This window comes from Cervus elaphus, chromosome 14, assembly GCF_910594005.1.
Source record: "Cervus elaphus chromosome 14, mCerEla1.1, whole genome shotgun sequence".
Taxonomy (NCBI): domain Eukaryota; kingdom Metazoa; phylum Chordata; class Mammalia; order Artiodactyla; family Cervidae; genus Cervus; species Cervus elaphus.
This window is the reverse complement of record NC_057828.1, coordinates 41,110,924-41,133,661: the sequence shown is the minus strand read 5'-3', so window position 1 is coordinate 41,133,661 and position 22,738 is coordinate 41,110,924. Positions and strand designations below refer to the sequence as shown.

The 22,738-nt window shown below is 41.2% G+C and overlaps 1 protein-coding gene and 1 non-coding gene across 5 annotated transcripts in view; both read right to left on the bottom strand.

The window, feature by feature from the left end:
- Positions 1–620: 620 nt before the first annotated feature.
- Positions 621–727, bottom strand: LOC122708442. Its single transcript, XR_006345214.1, has one exon. It is a non-coding gene; the product is annotated as a U6 spliceosomal RNA (small nuclear RNA).
- Positions 728–2,801: 2,074 nt separating this feature from the next.
- The window catches only part of FMO4 (flavin containing dimethylaniline monoxygenase 4), a 38,778-nt gene continuing 18,841 nt past the window's right edge, over positions 2,802–22,738 (bottom strand). For 2 of the 4 annotated variants that reach the window (XM_043923737.1, XM_043923738.1), the window contains exons 5-9: positions 17,586–17,728; positions 16,264–16,463; positions 14,824–15,176; positions 12,156–12,225; positions 2,802–5,307 (exon numbers count right to left, since the gene is read on the bottom strand). In XM_043923737.1, coding sequence (XP_043779672.1) covers positions 4,902–5,307; positions 12,156–12,225; positions 14,824–15,176; positions 16,264–16,463; positions 17,586–17,728 — 1,172 coding nt within the window. In that variant the 3' untranslated portion in view covers positions 2,802–4,901. Of the gene's footprint in view, positions 5,308–6,462; positions 8,613–12,155; positions 12,226–14,823; positions 15,177–16,263; positions 16,464–17,585; positions 17,729–22,738 lie in introns of all 4 variants that reach the window. The other 2 variants (XR_006344919.1, XM_043923741.1) reach the window with 2 other exon arrangements.

The following is a 22,738-nucleotide window of genomic DNA, read 5'->3' as shown; positions in this document are numbered from 1 at the left end:
ATGGCAAATAGATGGAGAAACAGTGGAAACAGTGGCTCACTTTATTTTTCTGGGCTCCAAAATCACTGCAGATGGCGATTGCAGCCATGAAATTAAAAGACGCTTACTCCTTGGAAGGAAAGTTATGACCAACCTAGACAGCATATTAAAAAGCAGAGACATTACTTTGTCAACAAAGGTCCGTCTAGTCAAGGCTATGGTTTTTCCAGTGGTCATGTATGGATGTGAGAGTTGGACTATAAAGAAAGCTGAGCGCCGAAAAATTGATGCTTTTGAACTGTGGTGTTGGAGAAGACTCTTTTTTTAAATTTTTTCATTTATTTTTATTAGTAGAAAGCTAATTGCTTTACAATATTGTAGTGGTTTTTGCCATACACTGACATGAATCAGCCATGGATTTACATGTGTTCCCCATCCTGATCCCCCCTCCCGCCTCCCTCCCCATCCCATCCCTCTGGGTCTTCCCAGTGTACCAGCCCTGAGCACTTGTCTCATGCATCCAACCTGGGCTGGTGATCTGTTTCACCCTTGATAGTATACTTGTTTCAATGCTGTTCTCTCAGAACATCCCACCCTCGCCTTCTCCCAGAGTCCCAAAGTCTGTTCTGTATATCTGTGTCAAAGATATGGAACGCTTCACGAATTTGCATGTCATCCTTGCGCAGGGGCCATGCTAATCTTCTCTGTATCGTTCCAATTTTAGTATATGTGCTGCCAAAGCGAGCACTGGAGAAGACTCTTGAGAGTCCCTTGGACTGCAAGGAGATCCAACCAATCCATCCTAATGGAGATCAGTCCTGGGTGTTCATTGGAAGGACTAATGTTGAAGTTGAAACTCCAATACTTTGGCCACCTGATGCAAAGAGCTGAATCATTTGAAAAGACCCTGATGCTGGGAAAGATTGAGGGCAGGAGGAGAAGGGAATGACAGAGGATGAGATGGTTGGATGGCATCACTGACTCAATGGACATGGGTTTGGGTGGACTCTGGGAGTTGGTGATGGACAGGGAGGCCTGGCATGCTGCGGTTCATGGGGTTGCAAAGAGTCAGACACGACTGAGTGACTGAACTGAACTGAACTGAAGCTTAGTCCTTTCAAAAAAGAGACTTCCCCTACACTTGAAAAATTTCTTTTGGGGGAGATAAATCTTCAGAAATTGTATAACAGAAGTATCTTATTGTAATGCTGAGCTTTGAGCACATTTTATTGTTGAACAAGAGACTTTTACAGCTGGTTTATTTTTGATTTCCTTGAAAGAACTTAGGAAATGTGGTTTGCCTCCTAATGCTTCTTTAATATTGTCAATTTCATTTAAATTATACTTTTATGTTTAAAAATATGAATTATATAATAAGTGATAAAAATTAAAATGACTTTAATAATATTTCTAAATGTTATGGGACTATGAATCACCCTTGGGACCTGTGTTTCATTGTCAATCGAGGAGGTGGATGGACACTGAGCTGCTGCTCTGAGGGTCATCTTAGGTCTTTACAATTTCTCCTGTCCTTTCACTGACCCTACCCAGGACTGTACTGTGCAGCAGATCACTTCTGCATTGTCAAGGGCTTTATAGTTAATGATATTGTTTAAGAATCATTAGGACCAGGTGGCCTCTATGCTCCAATAGTCCCCAAACAATAAGGAAAACCTTCCTTGATGTATTCTAGTACTCATGAGACTAGTTAACTTGTTCAAAAATCTTAATTTAGCAATGCATGTCCTGTTTCCAAGGACATATGCTCATAGCCTAGGTAAACTGTAAAAGTGTTCCAAGACCCCTTTGGTGGTAGGGAGTGCAGCTGTGAACACTTCGGGATCATTGTCTGCTTGATCCAGATCCCACCCTGTGAGTAAGCTGCCTTGTAATATGTGATCCAGTGATTACATGGAGGTGTCCACCTCATTTTTCAGTCTCAAGATACCTTCTCAGTTTGGTGGGCACTTTTTGTTCCTTCCATCCTCCAACTACACTGCTCCTATTGGTTAGTTTTAGTTGGTTTTGAAGATCTGAAATCAGGTGCTTCTTTGACCAGGGCTCGTTGTCACTAAAACCCTAGAGACACATCAACAAGTTATGTCAGGCGGTCCACTGTTAATGATGGAGAATAATTCTTCCTTTGGTATTACTGGCTTGCTGCATCCTGGAAGGTCTGTGTGAAAAGCATGTGAGTGGTACCATGGTGATGGCAGCGATGGTGGTGGGAATGGCCTCAGGTCTTGGGGGGAGAGGGGAACACAAGGACAAAAGAGGGATCCTAGTTGGAAGGTGCTACCAGGTGGTCCACAGACAGCTGAGGCCACACTCTCTGATTAGGCAACAGGGAATAGAGCCAGGCCACAGGTTTCCAATCCTTTAATTCAGAGAATTTAAAATGTCCTCAAACTCTTCAGCTGTTAATAGTTAATTTACTATGTAAGTAACACCCTATATTGTCTCACTTCATGTTTACTTTTGAGGTAGGTAATATTCTTGTCGCCTCATTTTCCAGATGAGGACACTTGAGGCTCACAGCGGCTAAGTAACTTGATCAAAGTTTCACAGTTAATGGCAGAGCTGGGATTATAATCCAGGTTGAATTCTAGAGTTAGCGCTTTCCATCAGTACTCCTGGCTCCCAGTTGCTGATCAGTTGTATATATTCTGACTGCCACATGGATTGTCTTAGAAAATTATATGTTAGTGGACGGTCCTTGTTCATTTGCAGAGCTGAAGTAGTCTGAAGTAATTTATCAAGTTGGCAGAAGAAAAGAATGTGGGTAGAAGAGAGACAAGGAATGTCAGCCAGTGAAGCCACTGTTTAGTCATCAAATATTTATTTTGCAGTATTTTTATCAGGCAGTGTTTTAGCTGGACAAGATGATGGTTCCTCTCAAGAACCCACCATTTATTAGGAGATGGACACAAAAAGAAAATTACATTAATGTTATAGTAAGAACAGAACAATGATGGAGTAGTATGTGAGATGGCAGTCATGAAAAATGAAAGAAAGTGGAAGTGTTAGTTACTCAGTCATGTCCAACTCTTCTGCAACCCCATGATCTGTAGCGCACCAGGTTCCTCTGTCCATGGAATTCTCCAGGCAAGAATACTGGAGTGAGTTGCCATGCCCTTCTCCTGAGAATCTTCCCAATCCAGGAATTGAACCTGGATCTCCTGCATTGCGAGCAGATTCTTCACCATCCCTGAGCCACCAGGGAAGCCCAGTAATTATGTAGTGGCAGTCAACTCTGCTTTGGGGACTCAGAGAAGGCTTCACAAAGGGAGATAATCAAGCTCACCCTAGAAAGACAGTCAGGTGTGAATTTGCATAGCTGGAAAAGGCAACAGCTTATGCCAAAGTGAGGAGGTATGAGGGCTAGATGGTAGGATTTTGAAGAGGAGGGGTGGTTACAGTCCAGGATTCCGGTGACCTGGGCAAATGGACTCAGATCAGGAAGAGTCTCCTCTTCAAGACTAAGGAATTTATTATCTCTAATCCAGGGAGAAACTTTGCAGGATTTTTAAACTGGAAAGCAACATGTCTGCTCTGGATCCTTTCTGGTTGTCCTTCCACATACACTTTCCATCACCTTTGCTCTGCACTGTGGCCTAGCAGGCTGACCTCCACAGGAAACATCAGTTGGTGTATCATATCCTAAGATTGCCATAGCAAAGTGGGTGGCTTATTCTTTCACAATTCTGGAGTCTAGGAGTCTGGACTTGTTGTTGGTGGGGCTTTTTCCTCTGTGGATTTTGAGAGAGAATCTGTTCTGTGTCTCTTTCAGCGTTTGCTTGCTTGGCGATCCTTGGTTTGTAGATGCATCATTCCAACTTCTGCCTGACTTCACATGGTATTCTCCACTGTGACTGTGTCTCTGTGTCTTAGCCTCTCTCTCTTTTTAAAAAAATTTATTTATTTGGCTGCACTGGGTCTTAGTTGCAGCATGCGAGATCTTCAGTTGAGGCATATGGGATCTAATTCCCTGACCAGGGATTGAACCTGGGCCCCCTGCATTGGTAGCCTGGACTCTAATTAGTCACTAGATCACCAGGAAGTAGCTTTATCCTCTTTTTATAAGGATCCTCTTTTTATATTGGATCTAGCTCACCCTATTTCAGTATGATCTCAACTTATGTACATTTGCAAAGATCTTATTTTCGTACATTTGCAAAGATCCTATTTCCAAGTAAGTTACCTCTGGCACCATTCATAGGTACCAGAGGTTAGAACTTGACTATATTTTGGGGGGAATGAACGCAATTAAATCCACAATAGTCAGTAACCTTGCCTTCTGAATTTTAGTTGGGTTAGGCCATTGAGAAGCATGGGCAGAAGATCAGAGGGAGGGAAGAACGTAAGATTAGGCAATGAATTTCCCTAGTTCTGTACTTTTGGGGTCACCATGGACTGCCTTCAGTGGTGAGCTGGAGATCACAGCTCTTGAGAGGTGGTCCTCTCCACATAACCTCGCTCTCTTATTCATATTTGTTCTCCCTTTGCCTCTTTAGAAAAACTATGGATGGTAAAAGCATCTCATGGTTACTAGTCTGGGAGTATTTCATTCTACTTACGATTTCCCTACCCTCTGCTCAAACCACTGGACATAATCTTTATATAAAGTTTCCACAAATTACCTAATTTGAGTTCTGTCTTGTTCCTACTAAGATCTTGATGGAAACAATGACAGTATTTTTTATTTTAGAACAATTGCTTAGGTAAAGGAGGCAAGAAAGGAGGTACTGAGACTTGAGAGGAAGATAGAACGATAATTCAGGTAAGAGATGATTAGACCTAAACTTGGATTATACCAGCTGTGATGGAGAGGGGAGGGGAAACACAAGATATTTGGGAACAGAATTAATATGACTGGGGCCAATCCTCATCACCCATCAGATTTACCCTCACCAAATACTTATTCAGTAAGGGGATATTCTGTCCTGTAGTTTTTCTGGCACCAATTTCAAAAAAATGGAAGATTTGTAGATCAGCAGAAGGGAAGCAAGCAGTATAGGTGCCCCCCAGGCTTTCAAATAATGTGACACAGAGGCAGGTTTGAAGGAACCAGGAACGGTTCGAGTTTTTAGGGGTTTCAGTGTCCTGTCCCACTGGGTCAAGATGGCATTTCGGGCTCCATCCCATTTCCCGGGGCCCATTAGGCGATACTGGTAAGGAGTACATGGTCCAAAGAAAACTTCCCATGCTAGTCTGGGATCCTTGATGAACAGAAGTGGGACGTTGGGCTTTACGCCTATGAAGGAAGCAAGGTCATCCAGGTAGGAAATGTAGTCAAGTTTGTCTACACCGGGATCTTTCATCAAACCCCTGAGAGGGAAAAAGATGGATCACTTGATGTCCAAGTTATGAGTTTCCCCACCTCCCGCCATTTTGTTTCTTTCCATTGGAGTCAAACCATGTTGGGAATGTTTTCCTATGTTGGAGAGAAAAAAATAAAAGGAGTTTATTTGCATAGGGTATTTGTGAGTGTAATTAATTTTGTTAAAGGAGATGGCAGAAGAAGATGATTGGAAGTGGAGCTTTAAATAATGTTTCTGGTTCTTGAATTTGATATGAGGGTAAAATCAGATCAGTCCAGATACCTCAGTTATTGAACAAATAAATATGATCAGAAAGCATCACATATATAACCACCTGAATTATTTTTATTGATGTTAATTGTGAGTCGAGAGGATCATACTTGGTGCAGCAGAACTGAACATGACACAGATGTAAGTACAGTTGACCTCTGAATAATGAGGGAGTTGGGGTATCAACCTCCCATATAGTTGAAAATCTAAGTGAAACTTGACTCCCCTCAAACTTAACTACTAATAAATTATTAGTAAACTAAAGGCCATACTGATAGCATAAGCAGGTTAACACATATTTTGTATGTTATGTGATCCTATACTGTATTCTTAGAGTAAACTGAGAAAAGAAAATGATATTAAGAAAACCATAAGGAAGAGAAAATATATTTACAGTACCATACTGTGCTCATCAATCCCATAAATTTATGTTGTCTGTTTATAAGATGAATTATCTATTGGTACCTACATCAATATTGTCTTATAGGATACAAAACACTGTAGATGTTATTTGTATTCCTAACGCTGGACATCAAAAATGAAAAGATAATGTGAAAAAGAAATTCATATTTATTTACAAGTATAATGAATTATACATTGATAATGAAGAAGCAGTAGCAATATGATTATTTCATGGAAGCCTGGCCTACATAATAATGAATGAATCATTATAAAATTTTTATGGTATATGGTATTATAGTCATATTCATAGTACAGTATTGGAAATATTGTTGCATTAAAAAAACCCACTTACCTGTGATGATGAACTCTTTCTCCAAATATGAAAGAAGGAGGCATATTGTACAGTAATATAATTCTTTGAAATCAAAGTTAGAAACCAATAAGAAAGCTAACACATTATTAATTTTATATTACTGTAAATGTCACTTACCTTATGCCTATGCAAGGATGGGCTATCCACTCCCTACAAGTCTTACGCATGAAGTTCTATATGAGAAATACTTAAGCAGTGATGACCATGATGACACAAAGACTTCTCATTCAGTTCTTGCTGTGCAGGTTTAGATTTTCACAGAAGACACATACACAACAGATAAATCTATTAAGAGTGGGGCATGATGATTATTTACTATTCTTTAAGAGGAAGTGGATCATCATAAAGGTCTTTATCCTTGTCGTCTTCGCATTGAGTAGGCAGAGGAGGAGGAAGATAAGGGGTTGATCTTGCTGTCTCAGGGTGGCAGAGGGAGAAGAGGTGAGGAGGTGGAAGGGGAGGCTGGAGAGACAGGCACGTGTCGTGTAACTTTATGGAAATACTTATGTAACTTTATGGAAATACACTATACTTTCTGTCTGACTTTTTTGCTTTTTCACTTCTTTTAAAAATGTTTTTATATGATACCAATTTTTCTTCCATCATTTGCTTAAGTTTCAGTGCCTGTATCATAGAAGGGTCCATGCTGTAAAAGAAGTCAAAATCAGTCTTAAATAACTGGCATCCTTTTGCCAGACTGTCTGATGACAATTTGCTTTCTGGCACTGCTTCTCCTATGTCTTCTTCCTCAGCCTCTTGCCCTGGTTTGGAAGCACTCATCCCCCTATCAAATTGTCTTCTGTTAACTCCTCTGGCGTGTGGTCTATTAGCTCTCAAATTTCTCCAAGATCCTTATCTTGAAACATTTCACTCCCCACCTTTTTTCCCCCCTCCCATGTCTACAGTCTGTTTCGTGATTTCCTTGACTGGCTCTATTGTAAACCCTGTGAAGTCACACACAACATCTGGACATGGTTTTCTCCAGCAGGAATTTATTGTTTCAGGCTTGGTGGCTTTCACAACTTTTTCTATAACAACGATGGCATCTTCAATGGTGTAATCCTTCCAGGCTTTCATGATATTCTCTTTATTGGGATTCTCTTCCATCGCACTGACAATCATTTCCATAGAGCACTTCAGACGCTTTGTGTTCTGGGTGGCCAGGGGATTATCCAATATCAAAAGAACTTTCAAAGACAGTCACTTATTGCCAAGGTGCTTTATGATTTTAGGGACAGAGCAGTGAAGGAACTGGGTTTAATCCAGAAAAAGGGTTGTCATTGTCCAGGCTTTCTTGTTGTACAATGAAAAGACTGGTAGCTGGTATTTATCTTTTCCCTTAAAAGCTGGGGGGTTAGCAGTTTTACAGTTAAGGGCAGTCCTGACTGTGAACCTATCCCCTAGAGAAAGGAATGGCAACCTACTCCAGTATTCTTGTCTGGAGAACTCCATGGACAGAGGAGCCTGGCGGGCTATATAGCCCACTGGTCACAAAGAGTCAGACACGACTGAATAACTAATGTGACCATAAACCCGACTGTATTTACACATGAATGTAGAGTTAGCCTATGCTTTCCTGCCTTAAATTCTCGTGTTCAGTTTTCCTCTTTAATAATAAATGTCCTTTGTGGCACTCTGCTATCCGCCATCCCTAGGATAGGGCACTCTTGTCTGCATTAAACGCCGTTTCAGGCAGATATCCTTTTTCTCCAGTGACTGTCTTAACGGCATCCTGGAACGCTGTCTGCTTCCTCTTGGTCAACAGAAGCTGCTCTTCCTGTTATCTTGACTTTTTTTATTTTAAAGACACTGCTTTCTAAAATCAGGAAACCATCCTTCTCTAGCATTAAGTACTTCTTCACGTTTCTTTTGCTTTCAGTTGTCATATAATGACTTCACTATGTTTCAAATCTATAAAAGTCTATAAGTATGCCTTTCCTATAGCAATCCTGCACACACATAAAAGCTGCATTTTCAACACAAGATGAAAAATTATTTCACAAAAAGTGCAAGATTTTCATGCCTGCTGGCACAGGTACAGTGATGGCTTCACAAATTTTCTTTTTTATAATGGTCCTTATGCTGAATTCATTTATTGTGAAATGACAGACAACTGCAGCTGCAGACCTCAGTCTATAGTACATGTCAAGCAATTCAACTTTTTCTTGTAAATTTGGGACTTTTTTCTGCTTCTTGGGAGCACTTCCAGCATCACTAGTGGCACTCTAATGGGTCCCGTGTTGTGATTCAAGGTTTACATTATTGCACTAATCACGATGAAAAATACATGAGAAATGTGAGAGATCATTTTTTACTGTGATATGAAATTTGCTGGAGAGGTGAACTGTTCATGCAGAGATGATTAGGGTCATATGACATATTAAGCAGATATGTGAAACACCTGAGCTCATCACAATAGCAACAGAAGGTAGCCATGAAATTACTGCAGTACTGCTACAGTTAAATTTATGGTGTTATGATTTAACACTGCATCTTTACACTGTTTGGGTTTCCCATGTGGCTCAGTAGTAAAGAGTCTGCCTGCCAATGCAGAAAACACGGGTTTGATCGCTGGGTTGAGAAGATCCCCTAGAAGAGGAAATGACAACCCACTCCAGTATTCTTGCTGGGATTATCCCATGGACAGAGGAGCCTGGAGGGATGCAGTCTGTGGGGTCACAGAGTCAGACACGACTGAGTGAGCACACATGCATGCTTTACACTTATTTATATTTCTCTTGCTTGTGAATGCACAATGTAGGATCTGTGTTTCTGTGTGCAAGTTTTGATAAATTTTAAATTTTATAATAGATTTTTATATATTTGATGGCAGTAAATGATAAAATAGACTAATATCTACCTATATTTTGCACATTCATGACATATCTAACTTTTTCTTAATTTTTTCAATATTTCTAGGCTTTGTGATTTATCTGCAAGTGTTTTCAAATTGTCACAACCTCCCTCAATTTTTCCAATATATTGAAAAAAAAATCTGCATATAAGTGGATCCATGCATTCAAACCTGTATTGTTCAAGGGCCAAATGTATAGTGTATAGGAAGGTTCTATCCCTATCTATTTCTGTTATTAGTAAATTTTCATGATGTGCCAATGTCATTCTTTCACTTATTCATTCATTCCTTCAATCAGTCAATCAGCCCTAAGTGTCTGTCACATGACAGGCATTATCCTAGGTGTTAGGAGTCCAACAGTGAGTAAAACAAAGTCTTTGCTGTCAAGGAACTTACATTCCAACAGGGCAGAGCAGCAGGCTGTGAAAAACCCAGCCAGGGACTTTCCTGCTGGTCAGTGGTTAAGAGTCAATACTCCCACTATAGGGGGCATGGGTTCTATTCCTGGTCAGGTAACTAAGATCCTGTATGCCACTTGGCACAGTGAAAAACAAATAAAAAAAGCAACAACAAAACCCCAGCCAAACAGATATAGAATATATCAAGTAGTAAGAGGAATTATGAAGACTTACAAAGACAGGTAAAGGGGAGAGGCAACGATGAGACTAGGTGGGTTGCCATTTCATGCAGTGTTCTTAGAGAAGGCTTCTCTCTGATGAGGGGATATTTGAACAGAGTGAGCCAACAGGTATGGGGTAGGGGGCAGAACATTCCAGGCAGAGGAGACAGTAAGTGCAAAGGTTCTGGGGCATGCCTGAAACCCAGGGAGCTGTCTGGAGTGACTGGAGTAGTGTGGGAAAGTTGGGAGAACAGGAGACAATGAGGGCATAGAGGGAGCTGTTGCCTGGATGGGTGCAGAGCTGCAGGGAAGTTTCTGGGAGTGAAATGGGAAGCAGAGGGTTTTCAACAGAAGAGCAATGTGGCATTGTTCACTCTTGTGTGGAGTCAAGAGGAGACCGTAGAAGAGAAGAGACGAGGCACAGAGACAAGATAAGAGGTGACCGCAAGTGTCCTGGTGAGAGACCACGGTGGCCTGTTCTGGGGTGGTTAGTAGCCAGGGTAGTGAGAGGGGTCTGGATTCTGAATTTATCTGAGGGTAAGAGTTAACAGTATTTGCTGAGGATGTGAAAGAAAAAGAGGAAAAAAGATCACTCCAAGGTTTTTGACTGTTCAACTGGAGTAAGTAGCCATCGACCAAGAAGGGGAAAGCCTCAGAGTAGCCCATGTGCTGGTGGAGGTTGAGGGTTAGTTTCTAGACATGTTAAATTGGAGATACCAGGACTTCCCTGGTGGTCCAGTGGTTAAGAATCCACCTTGCACTCGGGTTCAATCCCTGGTCAGGGAACTATGATACCACGAGTCACAGAGAATCAAAGCCCACGTGCCACAACAAAAGATCTCATATGATGCAGTGAAGATCCTGTGTGCCACAATGAAGACCTGAGGCAGCTAAATACATAATAAATTTTTTTTCTTTTAAGTTTGAGATACCTATTACATATCTTAAGTGGAGATACCTAGAGGGAGTTGGTTTAGGATTTGGAATTCCAAGGAGCGATCTGGGTTAGAGACCCAAGTTTGGGAGCCATGAGTACATGATGTTATTTAAAGCCACAGGCCTGGTGAGGTTACCCACTAGTGTTAACAGGAGTAAGAAGAGGTCTGAGGATTAAGGTCGGGGTTCACCAATTTTTAGGAGTGAGGAAGAGGAGATACTTGTAAATATAGAGAAAGAACAGCCTGAGAAGTAGGAGAACAAAGAGAACAGGGTTTTGGGGCCAAGCCTCTTGATGAAAGTGAAAGAGGAGAGTGAAAAAGTTGGCCTAAAGCTTAACATTCAGAAAACTAAGATCATGGCATCTGGTCCCATCACCTCATGGGAAATAGATGGGGAAACAGTGGAAACAGTGTCAGACTTTATTTTTTGGGCTCCAAAATCACTGCAGATGGTGACTGCAGCCATGAAATTAAAAGACGCTTACTCCTTGGAAGGAAAGTGATGACCAACCTAGATAGCATATTAAAAAGCAGAGACATTACTTTGCCAACAAAGGTCCATCTGGTCAAGGCTATGGTTTTTCCAGTGGTCATGTATGGATGTGAGAGTTGGACTGTGAAGAAAGCTGAGCGTCGAAGAATTGATGCTTTTGAACTGTGGTGTTGGAGAAGACTCTTGAGAGTCCCTTGGACTGCAAGGAGATCCAACCAGTCCATCCTAAAGGAAATCAGTCCTGGGTGTTCATTGGACGGACTGATGCTGAAGCTGAAACTCCAATACTTTGGCCACCTCATGTGAAGAGTTGACTCGTTGGAAAAGACCCTGATGCTGGGAGGGATTGGGGGCCGGAGGAGAAGGGGACGACAGAGGATGAGATGGCTGGATGGCATCACTGACTCGATGGGCATGAGTTTGAGTAAACTCCGGGAGTTGATAATGGACAGGGAGGCCTGGCATGCTGCGATTCATGGGGTCGCAAAAAGTCGGACACGACTGAGCGAATGAACTGAACTGAACTGAACTGAAACAAAGGATTGCAATTGTCTAGGGCCAGGTTCTGTGTTCTGCTGAGGCGACCTGATGCCCCCACCAGGCACATCATCTAAAGCCAAAAATCAAATTTTTTTTTTGACTGCACTGTGTGGCATGCAGGGATCTCAGTTCCCTGACCAGAGACTGAACTCATGCCCCCCTGCAGTGAAAGGATGGAGTCTTAACCACTGGACCACAAATCTAGCGGGTGGAAGAGTTAGAACTAAAAATACATTCTTCTGGCTCATAATGCAATTATTTCCAACCTGCCTCACTGCTTCCCTAGAAGTGGTTTTTATATTGAAAAAAATGTTTTGTAGTGGAATATAATGGTAAATTTTCCCTGTAGCAGGCTATTTTTCATACCTTTCTATGAGCTGCTCCTTCTTCATAGCCTCAGCCATCAGTTTTTGAGATGGTGGTATCTTACAGAGTCCTGTGAGAAAAGCCAGAAACAACACCAAAGTCACATGTGGCTCTTCCTTTGAGTTCTCTTCCCCCTCATTTCTGGCCTCCCACTGCTTCAACCTCAGAACATGTGATTGAAAAAGCTTAGAATGGGATTGGGGCTTTCCCAAGGTGGTAAAGAATCTGCTTGCAATGCAGGAGCTGCAGGAGATGTGGGTTTGACCCCTGGGTCGGAAGATTCCCTGGAGGAAGGCATGGCAACCCTCTTCGTGGATAGAAGGCCTAGCAGGCTATAGTCCCTGGGATCGCAAAGAGTCAGACACAACTGAGCGACTTAGCACAGCACACAGTACAGAGTGGGAATAGAGTACAGAGGATAATTTTCTGGAGGTAAAATCCCTCTCTGAACTCACTTAACCAGGGTACTTACTAATCTACATGAGAAAGCTCTGACTTAGCCCTGGAGTGTACTTGCCGCTGGGATCATTGTATCCTGTATAAAGCTGTAAAGACTCTACTTGGTGGTACCCACATTTCCCTTGCAGGGTCTCTGGAGAGGCATGCAATCACTACTGTGGTGTGATCTAATAAAGTTTTGTTTTGTCAGCTCTATCATTCTCATAAGCATTTTTGAGCTCATTATAAAACACTTAAAAAACCCAGGTAATATAATTTAAAAAGACACATGTGCCCCAGTGTTCACTGCAGCAGTATTTATAATAGGTAGGACACAGAAGCAAACTAGATGTCCATTGACAGATGAATGGATAAAGAAGTTGTGGTACATATATACAATGGAATATTACCCAGCCATGAAAATGAATGAATTTGCATCAGTTCTAGTGAGGTGCATGTGTGCATGATAAGTTGCTTTAGTCATGTCTGACTCTTGTGACCCTTGGACTGTAGCCCACCAGGCTCCTCTATCCAAAGGATTCTCCAGGCAAGAATACTGGAGTGGGTTGCCATGCCTTCCTCCAGGGGATCATCCCAACCCAGGTGGATGAACCTGAAACCTGTTATACAGAGTGAAGTAAGTCAGAAAGAGAGAAACAAATATTGTATATTAACTCATATATATGGAATCTAGAAAAATGGTACTGATGAACCTATTTGTGGAGTAGGAATAGAGACACATAGAGAACAGACTTGTGGACACAGCAGGGGAAGAGGGTGGGACGAATTGAGAGAATAGCACTGAAACATATATATTACCGTATGTAAAACAGATTGCTAGTGGGAATTTGCTAGTGGGAACTGGCACTCATCTTGGTGCTCTGTGACAACCTAGCGGGGTGGGATGGGGTTGGGGGGGTGGGAGGGAGGCTCAGGAGGGAGAGAATATATGTATACTTATGGCTGACTCATGGTGTTGTATGGCAGAAACCAACACAACATTGTAAAGCAATTATTCCCCAATTAAAAAAATAATTAACCCCCCCAAAACTCAGGTACTTGAGTCTTCTGTGTTTTTAATATAATTGGAAAATGCTGTAAAAGCACTTTAATTTGCCTTAAATAAACATTTGGATAATTTAATAAAAGACCATGGAATTTTTTGTGTAATACAAATAAATGAGATTCCTAATCACCTTCTCCTCCCTTCACTCCACCTCCTGCCACCACCCCATTAAAATACCATGTCTGTCAATTTAGGAGAACATTTTAAAGTATAGTTGATATACACTACATTTGTGCAGTGAGAGATGTTGGTACTACTTAATACTGTATTATATGCTATTTATAAATTATTGGTGATTTTTATTCATTAAGGGCAAAATTCTGCTAAAGGACAAATTGTTGGCTCAACTGTGATTATTGTTTATATTTTTACAAATGTAATAATACAAATCCAATGCTTTACAATGCTTACGTATGTAAAACTTGCCCTGGAGAGGTATGATAATAATAGTAAAAGAATGACAGCTGTCAGTTAATGAGCATTTACTCTGTGCCAAGTACTGTGTTAACTGCTCTGTAGACATTATTCATTTTACAAAACCCTTATGAAAGAGGTTTTATTATTCCCACTTTAACAAAGGGGCTGAGATTTAAAGAGGTTCTTGCAAAGCTAATGAGTTGGGATTGGACTGGGATTGGACTCTGGTAGCCCTGACTCTGTCACCTGTGTTCTGACAGCCATCAGCCCAGGGTCTACAGTGTTTATATGGGCATTTCTTGAAAGTCACTATCTTCTTAGACACCAACTTTATTCACAGTGTATATTACTCCCAATATCTTTCTTAAGAAGCAATATAAAACTCTACTGCTAGTGATAAATGGAAAGATAGGAGTAAACAGACTAGACTAGACTTGATTCAACTACAGCAGAATAAAACAGGATCCTGAGTACTCCCTCAGTGACTCTGAGAAGTGTGATTATTCTGTTGTTCAGATTTATCCTATCCACAGAGTCAAATCCTCTTTTTCCACTCACTTTCCCCACTCACATTAGTGATGTAAGCACAGTCACTATAATATTACATACATACAAAATTAATTCTTCATTAAATTTTTTTTGGATATTTTATGGTACTTTAGCTCACATTTATTGGATTTTAGATAAATCTCAAGGGACTGATTTCAAGACTCAGTTCACAATGGGCTTTAAGTAGAGACCAGGTACCTTTGAATACTCTTGTGGCCCATCGCGCTTGGAGCTCTGTGCCTGCTAAGATGGATCCTGTAAGGCTGATGAAGCCAATCATAGCTAATGTTGTCTTCTCTAGGTTTGAGGGAAAGACCAGCTTATATAGGAATATCTTCTTTGTACAAAGGGTTTTAAGAGGTTCTTCAAAAAAGGGAAAAGAATATGTGTATCCTGTAGTGAAGATCACAACATCAATGTTTTCTTCCACTGTCCCGTCTTCAAAGACAGCAGAGGTTTCTGTGAACTCCTTCACGCTGGTTTTAATAGTGACTGTCCCACAGAGGATACAGGTTGGCAGCTCATCATTCACAATCTTTTTTGGTTTTTTCCTTTGACAGAGAAGAGAAAATTATTCACTGTAGCTATATTTATGAGAGACTCATCAAATGATTTATTTAGTCAGTTCAAAATAATTACCTGCCAAGTCAAGGGAGTAAATTGACTAATGTCTAATTGTCTATTCTCAAGTTGTCACTTGCTGTTTCTATAACAAGTTTTGTTTTCCTGCTCCCAGTAGAAGGCATGTAGAAATTGACTAAGCCTATTTTTTCCTGTGCAGTTTAAAATTCTCTCTCCCTTGGAATTAATTTCTGGAGCAATGTCAGGATCAAGTATATGACAATCCATTTGATAATCAGTTTTGGATCTCACATCACCCAGGCCTCAAAAGATTGACATTTGGCAAAGAGGAAATTGCAAAAAACTTTTTGGATTAAAAAATTTGTATCTATTTACTAATGAATTTTCATAGTGAACATATTTTCATTTATGAACATTTTCATATTTTCATTATGAGCATCATTCTACCTAATTGCAGCAGACAAGATGTCTATAAAATTTATATATTGAATCATTCATTGTTATTCATTTTTTCCATAAGTGAAAGCCATCTTACCAAAGAAAAAATATTTGGGTCAAGCATTTAATAAAAATCACAACTTTATATGCATTTCCAAGGTTTTCTTTTTTCTTGCCAGTGTGTAGGTCTATACAGATGTATATTAAAATATATAATTCTAGGAATTCCTTTTGGCAATTCATACTTCTAATCATTCAGCGAGCGTGGACATTTATTAAAGGTTAGTGAGAGCTGGCCATCTGTGCTCACTGGTGCTGTTATTTACTTGTGAATGGTAGCCAACCTGAGAACACTCAAGGCCACTTTAATCCTGATTTTCAAACTGGAAATAAAGTTTCCATCCTTCTTTCTTCATTTACTAGTCTGCTACCAGACAGAGAATACTCCTATTTCAAGACCTTCTGTGGTACTGATGGACATTGTCTTAAGAAAATAAGCTTAGAAAAGGATAAACAAAGGCAAAGTCACAATTATTGGACATTTTAAGTTCTGAATTAAAGAGAATGAGAAATATTGATTAAATAACTTTACCATTAAATAAAAATATAATTAAATACCCCTTAGTAATATTTAGTCCGTAATTCGCATGGTTAAATCTTTTATTGAGGCGCCTCTCTTGAATCCACTTCAGAATACAGGAGGGCAGAACTTGTGCAATAAAATTGTGGTGTCTTCTTAAAACCATCATATTAAATGGGTAGCCCCCATCTGAAGAGCGGTTGATAACCCAGGTACCAGTTCTAGTACTGAGAAGTACCTAAAAATAAGGCAAGAAGGCTAAATACATGTATATCATTTTGTAGTATTTTTCTTCAATATATTTGAAATGGTCTTATAACATTCTGGTCTTATAACAACAGAGGACTAGTGAATTTGTACACAGATCTACAAATGACTGGGCTTCCCTGGTGGCTCAGTTGGTAAAGAATCTGCCTGCAATGCAGGAGACCCGGATTCGATCGCTGGGTCAGGCAGATCCCCTGGAGAAGGGAACGGCAGCCTGCTCCAGGGTTCTTGCCTGGAGAATTCCATGGACAAAGGAGCCTGGTGGTCTGCAGTCCATGGGGTTGCAAAGCGTAGGACATGACGAATGATTAACACTACCTACAAATGACTAGTTATTCCAACTGCTGTCATTGTTTTCATAATCACTTTGACTAATCTATGTATCAGTTAAATATTCTCATCATGTTTAAAGAATAGTAGATATGTGCTGTTTATCTGGCAATTTTTTACATAAATAATATGGAATTTAAAGTGAGTTTTGAGATAGCAATTTTAGCTGAATTAAATAAAAATCCACTATTTCCACATCTAATCATTTTCCTATAACTTATGATAAAGTGGAATAGATTTCTAATTGGTGAACCTATGCTTGGGATTTCTAAAATCATTATGTATACATCTTGGGCAAAGTAAGAGGTGTTTTTACCTCAAAACAAAGTATAAATCTGACTCCTAATTGAAGAGATGTTCAGAAAACAAACTCCCCTTTCTCTTTGTATGTGGGAGTTTTTCCAGAATTACTGAGAGTATGTAAAAGAAAGATAGTTGATGTGGGCAGAGCAATTTGCCTATTTGACCTTGTTCCAGGAGCTCCTCTGAAAAATACCTAGTGGTTTGGCATCCATACAGTTTTCCTCGACCCTTCTTGGAGATGGTTCAGTTCTGTAAAGCATGCATCACGAAAGGCTTTATGGATTTTCAAGATTTTCTTTTCCCATTTACCCTGTTTCCACATAATTTAGCAAATGTGGAATTCAGCAATTCCACATAATTTCCACATATTTTGGCCAGTGTGTTTCATACCCTTGAATACCACCTTCCGGACCCCAGAAGTGATGCTAGGGGTGGGAGTGCAGATTCAGAGATGGTGTACCTGAGCTGCGGTTCGACTGAGCTCCACGGCAATGTCTCCTCCAGTGTTTCCAAGACCAATCACTAAGACGCGTTTGCCTTGAAAGCCTGCTGGGATCTTGTACTCTTGGCTGTGTAGGATCTGGCCTTGAAACTTATGGATTCCTGGGGGGAAGGAGGGATCAGAAATACCTAGAGTTATAACTCCTTTAGTTGGTAGGCATAGGATCTTTGGGAAAAGGGGCGTCTCAGAAACAGGGCAGCCGTTTGCTTCCGCTGCCAATTGCAGGAAGTAGAATCAGTGTACCATCTGCTAGCCCACTGGATACTGTAAGCCCAGATATTGGTATAGGACAACATGCCTTGTTAAAAACATAGGAAAACTTATATTTCTGTGTGTTCCATTTTAAAGCAATTACTTAGGGAAATCAAGCTTACTGTAGATGATAATAAGAAACATCTCATGCATGACCCTGAACATCCTAGACAAGAAGCATTGGGTTGGCCAAGTTCATTTGGGTTTTTCTGGATGATTGTATGGAAAAACCCACACAAACTTACTGGACAACCCAATAAATTGTTGATGCTTTATTTTACCCAACAGTATATTCTATCAGAATGTGATTTATGAATACATTAATAACATATTTACAGATTGAATTAAAACTCCTTTTTTGCAAAAAGAAATTTTATAGCATGTTTTCATGTAAATAATTATTCTTGTTATTTAGGCTTGTTACTTAGCGCTTATTTTACTTTGTGTTTTATTACACACTTATTGAACTTTCCAGGTGGCTCAGTGGTAAAGAATCCACCTGCCAACTTGGGTTCAATCCCTGGGTTGGAAAGATCCCTGGAGTAGAAAATGGCAACCCACTCCAGTATTCTTGCCTGGGAAATCTCATAGAAAGAGGAGCCTGGTGTGCTGCAGTTCACGGTGTTGCAAAGAGTTGGACACAACTGAGCATGCATGCATACACTTACTTTTTTATTATACTATATGCTTATTTATAACTTTATTCTTTTGTTATTTATATTTATATTTCTCACTGATCTTTCAAGCTCCAAATACTGTCAATAGAAGTATCACTATTATGATATTTATATACTGTATATGAAAAGGGCTACCAAATATTTCTTCTCATGATCTTTTTTTTTTGGTAGTTATCTTATTGGCATCTATAACAGACATAAACTGTGGGTTCATACAAAACTAAGAATTGTAGTAACAGTGGAAGCAGAGCTATTTACAGTGGTGGCTGTTGCTGGCAAAGTCCATTAACAATTCCCAAGAAATAAAAGTAGAATCTGAGTAATAAAGGCTAACCTTTTTCTTTTCCTTTGTACTTAGTCTAGTTTCACTTGATTATAGGATATCCTGTGCAGAGGCCTTGTACTCAGCATTTCAGACTAGAGTTCCTAGTGTGAAAAGGCTGCATCTCATCCTTTAGCTCAGCAGAACATGTGCAGAAGTGCTGTGCGGGATGCCTCAATTCGAGATGGTGGCAGGGTGCCATGGGCAGAGATGCTGCACCTGGCACTACGATCTGGAGCCATGAGCAGCGTGGCTGTGCCTGACCCTTAAGAATTCCACACTCTTTCCCACTGATGAGGTACCTATAAAGCAGCCCCAGAGTCGGCCTGTTGGGGAAAGCTGTTCTTGAGAGCACAATCTCACACATCTCCATTCTCTGATGAGAGAATAAAACTTACTTTTACTTTTGATCTGACTTGGTTTCATTCTTATTGGCTTGAATGATTTGGGGCAGGAATATTGTTGGGGACTGACTCAAAAGGGTCAGTTTAACCCCCAGTTAGATCGGAGTCCATGCCATTTTGACGCCTCCCATTTTAGTCTTTTGAGGAATCCATTAACAGTTTGGTGCTGGTTCCAGATTTCCTGAAATGGAAGTCTTAGTAGTAGTTGTAGTCTTTTTATGTCAAATCATGTAGAATTTGTGTGCCAACAAATCACTTCAACTGCTCCCCTTGATAGTTTGAAACAAATCCAAAACAGAACATCGAAGTTATGGGGAACCAAATGTCTGCCATACGGAAGGACAGCTCATTAGGGTGCAGCAGAACTGGAAGCTTCTGGGTATCACCCCCTGACTCAGGAATGTTTCTGTAGGAAAGAAACCTGTCCATTGGAAAAAGATTAGGGAAATCAATCAAGAGTCAACAGAAAACCTTTGGCCTTCCTTCAGGTGCTTCAGGTAATGCCTCCAAATCTAAACTACCACTTATCCTGAGTCATGGGAAGGGAATGCCAAACAAAAGAAGAATGAGGGGACAGGAAGCTGCTAAACTGGCTCCCCAGCTGACCCCAGGAGCCCCAGTGGACATTCGACAGAGGGAGACAGCCTGTCAACTTCTTAGCTGACACTGGTGCTACCTACTCAGTTCTGAACATCAAATCAGGAACACTCAGTCACAAGACATGTAGAATTATGGGGCTATCAGGGAAGGCCCATGAATGGGTATTCATAGGACCATCAGAGTGTAAAGTGGGCAAACATAGGCTCATCCACTCCTTTCTGTATGTTCCCACACACCCTATACTCCTGCCAGGAAGGGATATCTTAATAAATTGGGGGCTACTATACACCTAATGGGAAACAAATTGGAGATTGGCGTCCTCTTAGACAAAGGGCACAAGATGATAATGTTAATAATGGCTGATGACAAACCTTCCCAGACAGAGCAAGTTAATCTCCTTGGAATAAATCTGAGATCTGAACCCAGGGATGGGTGGGATAAGTTGCAGGAGCCAGTTCCATAATAATCCATCTAAAATGTGTATATAAGTGGCCCAATAGAAAACAGTACCCTCTCCATTGGGAAGTCTTGTTGGGTACTGCCCTGTCACATGGCCTAACTGTCCAGGGCCTTATTAGAACATGCCTAGCAGCATACAATACCTCCATTCTCCTCATAAAGACACCCAATGGGAATTAATGTATGGTACAGGACCCCAGGGCCATCAGTGAAGCCGCTGAGGATATACATCTAGTAGACTCTAATGCTACACACTGCTGGTTACTCTGCTGTCCCCTGGGACCTGGAAGTCTGTATCAGATTTAAAAGATGCTTTACATGTATTGAAAACAATAATACTGCTGGGCAGTCCTGCCTTAAAGGGTCAAAAATTCCTCCACCATCTTTGGGTGGACTTTAACTAAAGACTTAAAAGATCTATACCTGGAGGAGGGAACCCTCCTCCAATGTAGACAAAATTCTGATCGTCAGCCCTACTGAAGAGGCCTCTGATGAAAATACTGTAACCACCCTGAACCACCTGGGGGATAAAGGATATAAGGTATCCAAGAAAAAGGCTCAAATACCACACACTAGGGTGACCTACCTAGGCTTCGTTCTTACAGAAGGTAAGAGAAGTGTAGAAAGCATTGGCAGCCTTGCCCCTCCTAAAACTAGAAGACAGCTTAGGGGTTTGTCCGGGGATGGCTGGGTTTTGCCACGTCTAGATTCCTAACTGTGGTCTAATAGCTGGGACTCTATGAAAAATTAAAAAGAAAGGATGATGATTTTTTTGAATGCATTTCAGAATGTGAAAAGACCTTTCAAGAACTGAAAATGCAATTACTTCAGGCCCCTGTTCTGGGTCTCCAAAATTTAGCTAAACTCTTTGACCTTTACATTCATAAGATAAAGGGAATCGTCTTTGGGGTATTTGCTCAAAAACTGGGGACCCCTTACTCAGGTAGTTGCTGATGTTTCTAAACAGTTAGATCAAACTGCTAAGAGGTGGCTTCCTTGCCTCCCAGGAGTAGCAGTTACTACAACCTGGCCAAAGAAAGCTGAGAAGTTAACATTTGGTCAGCTGATCACTATATGAACTCCATACCAGATTCAGACTTTGGCTAGTTCCCAGAAAGTCAATTCAAGTTCAGGCTATGCTTTTAGACAATCCAGTGGTTACCATAAAAAATGGACAGGCTAAATCCTGCTACCCACAGAAACAGGGCCCCTGGAGCATGATTATATAGAAGCCACATAGATATGATCTATTTCAGTTGCCCTGACCTAGGAAATGAGCCTCTCCCACATACCAAAGAGGAATGATTCATGGACGGGAGCAGTTTTACGAGAGAAGGAAAAAGCCTGGCAGGATAGGCAGAGACCTCCCAGGCCTATGTCTTAGAGGCAAGAAGCCTACCCCAGGGACTTCTGTCAAAAAGGCCTTGCTGGAGCCTCTGGGACAGGGAAGATCTTCGGTGTTCACACAGAATCCCAGGATGTGTACACCACCCTACACACAGGGGGCTATTTGGAAGGAAAGAGGCATGTCTGCTGCAGAGAATAAACAAGTGAAAATGGCTTAAGCATATTGAAGCAGTACAACTTCCAAAAAATGTGGCAGTGATTCACTGTAGAGGTCACCAAGAGAAGAATGCAGAGGTAATAAAGGGAAACAACAAGACGAGTGCAATTGCCCAAAGGGTGGCCCCAGAACCAGTAACCTGACAACTATTCCCCCCACATCCCCAGACCTCAAAGGCCAGATCCATCCAATGATTCCTCAATCTGCACAAACGAAGAATTAGACACACCTGGAAATGGCGATTCACTAGAGATCTAGGAGGCCACGGGTGGCTAGGTAATGAACATAGGCAATAGTTCTTTTCCCAAACTGCAGCTTGTCAAACCATCAGCGGGCTTGTACTACGGGTATATAAGGAACTCACTGCTGCTGCTGCTGCTAAGTCGCTTCAGTCGTGTCTGACTCTGTGCGACCCCATAGATGGAAGCCCAACAGGCTCCGCCATCCCAGGGATTCTCCAGGCAAGAACACTGGAGTGGGTTGCCATTTCCTTCTCCAATGCATGAAAGTGAAAAGTGAAAGGGAAGTCACTCAGTCATATCCGACTCTTAGCGACCCTATGGTTTACAGCCTACCAGGCTCCTCCATCCATGGGATTTTCCAGGCAAGAGTACTGGAGTGGGGTGCCATTGCCTTCTCCGAAGGAACTCACTGTTCAGTGTTCAATTGCTCAGTAGTGTCCAACTCTTTGCGATCCCATGAATCACAGCACGCCAGGCCTCCCTGTCCATCACCAACTCCTGGAGTTTACTCAAACTCATGCCCATCGAGTCAGTGATGCCATCCAGCCATCTCATCCTCTGTCGTCCCCTTCTCCTCCTGCCCCCAACCAC